The 4,730-nt window shown below is 35.6% G+C and overlaps 3 protein-coding genes across 3 annotated transcripts in view; 1 reads left to right on the top strand and 2 right to left on the bottom strand.

Moving 5' to 3' along the window:
• The window catches only part of LOC113464747 (fatty acid synthase-like), an 8,881-nt gene extending 8,305 nt beyond the window's left edge, over positions 1 to 576 (bottom strand). Inside the window, exon 1 of the mRNA XM_026816344.1 lies at positions 87 to 576. Coding sequence (XP_026672145.1) covers positions 87 to 576 — 490 coding nt within the window. The remainder of the gene's footprint in view (positions 1 to 86) is intronic.
• Positions 1 to 4,045, top strand: part of LOC108628251 (rho GTPase-activating protein gacM) — a 48,375-nt gene extending 44,330 nt beyond the window's left edge. Inside the window, exon 5 of the mRNA XM_026816330.1 lies at positions 4,008 to 4,045. The gene's annotated coding sequence lies outside the window, so the exon portion shown is untranslated. The remainder of the gene's footprint in view (positions 1 to 4,007) is intronic.
• On the bottom strand, positions 631 to 2,190 carry LOC113464746 (fatty acid synthase-like). Its single transcript, XM_026816332.1, has 4 exons — positions 1,922 to 2,190; positions 1,607 to 1,857; positions 1,285 to 1,516; positions 631 to 1,088 (listed from the first exon to the last, which is right to left on the bottom strand). Exons 1-4 carry the CDS (start codon positions 2,103 to 2,105, stop codon positions 661 to 663), a joined length of 1,095 nt encoding a protein of 364 aa, XP_026672133.1. The 5' UTR covers positions 2,106 to 2,190; the 3' UTR covers positions 631 to 660.
• Positions 4,046 to 4,730: the final 685 nt, after the last annotated feature.

The following is a 4,730-nucleotide window of genomic DNA, read 5'->3' as shown; positions in this document are numbered from 1 at the left end:
GGATTGTGAAACGAAATTAAAATTATATAAATCTCTTCCCTGCTGGTTGTCTGCGTAAGTGACATTAAATGTTTCCGTATATGTACCCATGCCAGGCCACTGGGATCCCATTCCAGAAAAGACAAACCAAATGGGCCTTTTCACGCCAGAATATTGTTCAATCTCTTTGACTGGTTTTTCTGATGGTTTGGAACTAAGGAGTGTATAGCCTCGGAACATGTATCCAGGTATGTCTTCGGCATGTACATCTTGTAAAAGTCGAATGTATTCTACGTCCACAGGTATACTTTCCAAGTGGCTGAGGAGGATGTCCACTGCTTCCTTTGTGCGACCAGACACTGCTACCAATCGAGGCAAATCATCAGAAGGTGCTCCATTGTTCACTTTCTCCTTCGTGAACGATTTCAGCAAAACGTGAACATTTGCGCCACCGAAACCGAACGAGTTTATCCCTACGTAGCCACCCTCCCATGGAGTTGGTTCCGTAACTACTTGAAGTTTTCCTTCCTCGAAACATTTCACACCGTTCGTTGGACTTGTAAAGTGCAAATTTGGTGGAATTAAACCGCTTTCCATCGCAATGATGACCTTGAAATTTTTTGCGATTATTAGTTCTTATTTGGAAGAAATAAATCATTTATCCTTTAAAACATCATATCATCAATGTACCTTAGCCACTGAACAGAGACCGCTAGCAGGTTCTGTATGACCCATATTCGATTTAACGGAACCAATCTTGAGGGGTGTACTTCTGCCCTGACAAAATACTTTATCGATCGCGTTTAGTTCTTCAGGATCGCCGACTCTAGTTCCTGTGCCGTGAGCCTCCATGAAGGCCAGATCGTTAGGAGATACCTTGCACTCCCGGTAGAAATCAGTTAGGAGCATTTTTTGCACTTGGCTAGCAGGGAATGTGATTCCTTGTTCTTTATAGCCATCGCAATTGCTTTTCGTATAGACAAGTTGGGCGTAAATTCTCTTGGCATTCTTCGCCTTCTGTAGAATTATAGTGCTGACCGCTTCACTACGGACGTAACCGTTTGCTCGGGAATCGAAGGATTTGCATCGACAATCAGGGGACAGTACACCTACGTGAAAGTAATATTCAATCATTATTCGAGGTAAGTAAACGTTTGTTTTGCTTCTATATTTCTAATTTGATACTAGTCGTAATTAATATTAATTTTATAAAAATGAAATAGCAATAGTTTGCTAATTCATTCGATTTAAAGTGTTAAGACGTTGCGCGTAATTCTTCGATTTAATTAAATTATTAAATTTCACCGAGTCGCGCGAACTGAAGAGATACATAGGGATGAAGACAAAGATTAGAGCCACCGACGATCACTGTATCACAAATTCCTTGTCGCATCAGTCTGTAAGCGTGATCTAATGCAGTTAAACTTGAACTGCAAGCAGTGTCAATCGCATAGGATGGACCGTTAAGATTGAAGAAGTAAGAGATTCTGTTGGCCAACATCGCTCTGCTGCATCCGGTGATACCGAAACCGTTCGCCTAGAATATAATCGAGTCACCTGAGATATACTGGCAATGAAACTTAAATTGATAATTGAAAATTTAATAAGTGATATCGACGACATTTACTTGCAATTTTTCATAGAACCAAGTCTTTTCTGATTCACTGATACAAGATCCTATAACAACTGCGGTGTTCGTCCCTCTGATTTCTTTAGGATTGAGCCCCGCGTCGATTATTGCTTCGAAAGCAGTTTCGAGCAATATCCGACACATAGGATCTAGAGTATGGGCTTGCTTGTAATGAACACCGAAAAATAGCGCGTCGAATTTTTCCAAATCCTTCAGTTTTCCACCGTCCCTAGGAATTTCCGCGTGGTCTGTTCGAATTTACAACTTGTTACATTCGTCTCGATTAATTCCAACCATTTAATCGTCGATTACCTAGTTTCCACCTCGAAAAGTTCTCCGTAATGAGATCCACTTTGTTCATCAAATTATTTTTCAACTCCGACATATTGCTGCTGCTCGGAAACTTTCCGGAAATCCCGGAGATCACCACCTCTTCCCCAGGCTCCGTCATAGCATAGTTTATCTTCATTGCATCTACGTGCGTGTTGCAAGACATTTTTGCTTTCGCCTCAGAATACACTTCGTTAATTTCTGTTCTCTCCTTTTACTTCCTTTCGAGTTCACTTCCTTACTTATTACGATACCGTCAATAACAGGTACAATTTAAGAAGTTACGACAACGAAACGGGTGGAGGATATTTTAATCTAAGCTCGGATATTTAATTAATATCATCACGATCGATACTGAGATCACTGATACAATTGAAGAGTGTAGAAAAGTAGAGGGCCTATATATAATAATGTTTCTCCCCTCTATTTGAAGGTACCTTTTCGGATTTAAATATTCTTAAAGTTAATTTGCATAAGATTGTAACCGTAATGACCTTTCAAAATCAAGTCAGATTATTCAATATTGAGGACCCTGGCCAATCTACTTAGAAGCATTGACCCTTTCTAAAATGTTTCGATTATCTTAAAAAAAGAACAAAATACACTGCGGTATACTGAATGTCCCAGTACGTCTCTTCTGAAATCTGGAAATTTGAATTTTTTTTGAAAATTTGAAAACCTGTGCTCTACTAAATCGGGCCTGCTCTATTGAATGATGATATTGCCGACTTCCGGTGCGGACCGAAAGTGTTTTTTTTTTAGATCGGAAATCAATTTTTTCGAATGGAACCGTTCATATTTTCATAACGGATTCGGATTCTACGCCAAATGATATACGTGTTTTATTGAAAACATTTTGTTCTAAAACTGCACTTTTCACCCTTAAATGACTTTTAAATTTGTGATATTGAAAACAGATGATCTTTTGAAACTAATCGTATAATTATTTTTTTAAACGAAGTTAAATGAAGCTTTTTGATGATTTATTGTTAGATAGCTAGAAAACTAGGAAAGGATTTATTGTTAGATAGCTTTCTAGCTATCTAACAATAAATTTCCTGTAAATATATGTTTCCTGTAAAATTAAGTTTCTGAAGTTAAAGGCAGTTTCGTGCGGACAAAAGTTAAAATGTAAAGGCCATTTAGGGATGAAAAATGACGTTTTAGAAAAACTGTTTTAAACGAAAGATGCATATTTATCGGTATAGAATACAAATACGTCATAAAAATATGCAAGTTCCATTTGAAACAACGGACTTCCAATTTCGGTGCGGACCGGAAGTGGATTTTTTAGGCCGGAAAGTTTAGACCATTAGTAGGGCAGGCTCGATTTAATCAGACCAAGGCCGGTATTTAAAGTCATTGCTTATTCTCAAGATCGTCTTAGTTTCAAGTCCCTGTTTCCTGTACAAGACAGAGACTGGAAACATGGGATAGACAAGGATAGCAAATGCTCAAAACGGTCTTAAGAATAAGGAATGATTCTGAATACCAGCCTAGGTTTCCAAATTTTCAAAAAACTCAATTTTCCAGATTACAGAATGGGTATACGGGTGGTCTGGGACACCCAGTATTATCGATTAAATAGCCTATTGTAGTTTGTATAAACATTAAATCCATTGGCTACTAGGAATACAAGAAGGAAATAAAGGTAGAAAATAAAACAAGTTGGGAAGTTCATTGTATTTTCAGTTTATTTATTAATACAATGATATTATGTATAAATTAACTTCCTATGTAAATTAAAATATTTAATTGATTAATTATTTACATTTATTGTATTTTGTGTAAGAATATTATGTGTAACTATGCGTTATATAATATATAATAACTATAGTATAATTCCGCAATTCCTTCAAACGGCAGCCTAAACTGAAAATCCAGCAAAATTAAATTAATTTCAATATTTTCTCAGATCTAATAAATGAAACTGATTCCACGATTACTGATTACGAATCATTAGTGAATATTCGAAGTTGAATCATTACGAAGAATATATAATAAGTATTTGCACATGACTAACTGTTTTCACCATTCTCAATCAATATTCTTTGATTCGATGTTATAGATGTCAAGAGTTCCCGGATGTCGCATAACTCTACATAAGTAAGTACGTTTATAACTTGTTTGTGAGTCCAACTGCGAAAGCATACATTTAAATTTTTACATAAAGAGTAAGCCAAATTATAAAGTATTATAGAATTTAGTTAAATCTAATCAGCAAACAAGGACAGTTATTCCGAAGTCATTTTTTTTTTTTTTTTTTTTATATATATATATATAGAAGTCCATCACGCTAATACTAAATTTTATCATGCGTTTAATTTTTGTTTTGCGTAAACAGGAAAGAAAGTACTATATTTGCTTCGACTTGTTTATTTGAATTGTTGTAGATAAAAAAACTGCGTGCCTGGAAGGATAGTCTCCAGCGATATTTTTTTATCGTAGGTCATGTATCAAACATATACTCATATACGCAACGACATTTGCATTTGTCAGTTGCATATTTAAGTAATCGATTCTGGTTCACGAAGTACAACCGGAAAAACGCAGAGGTGAACTTGAACCTAATTAATCTGTATAAGGCCATCCAATATAGGTATCCAAGCATTCGATGGAAACAATTTAAATTTTGACCACGAGAGAGTAGTAGTAGAGACATGGGAGAGAGAATATGAACACATTTGACATAAATTTTTGCATTTTATTTGAAACTGCAAAATTACAAAAATTTTTAATAGTAATATAGAAATTCGAAAATATATTATTATCATAGTAATCGCATTTAATA

This window comes from Ceratina calcarata, unplaced genomic scaffold, assembly GCF_001652005.2.
Source record: "Ceratina calcarata isolate Rehan_Ccalc_2016 unplaced genomic scaffold, ASM165200v1 scaffold514.2, whole genome shotgun sequence".
Lineage (NCBI taxonomy): Eukaryota > Metazoa > Arthropoda > Insecta > Hymenoptera > Apidae > Ceratina > Ceratina calcarata.
Note: the sequence above shows the minus strand (reverse complement) of the source record. Positions and strands in the feature narration are given on the sequence as shown.

Excerpts from the sequence above, each read along its gene's own strand:
- LOC113464746 (XM_026816332.1), bottom strand. The coding sequence starts at position 2,105 with ATGTCTTGCAACACGCACGTAGATGCAATGAAGATAAACTATGCTATG. Across the intron at positions 1,517-1,606 it reads GGTTCTATGAAAAATTGCAA|GCGAACGGTTTCGGTATCAC; the intron begins GTAAATGTCGTC and ends ATTATATTCTAG. Across the intron at positions 1,089-1,284 it reads TCTTCAGTTCGCGCGACTCG|GTGTACTGTCCCCTGATTGT; the intron begins GTGAAATTTAAT and ends ACTTTCACGTAG.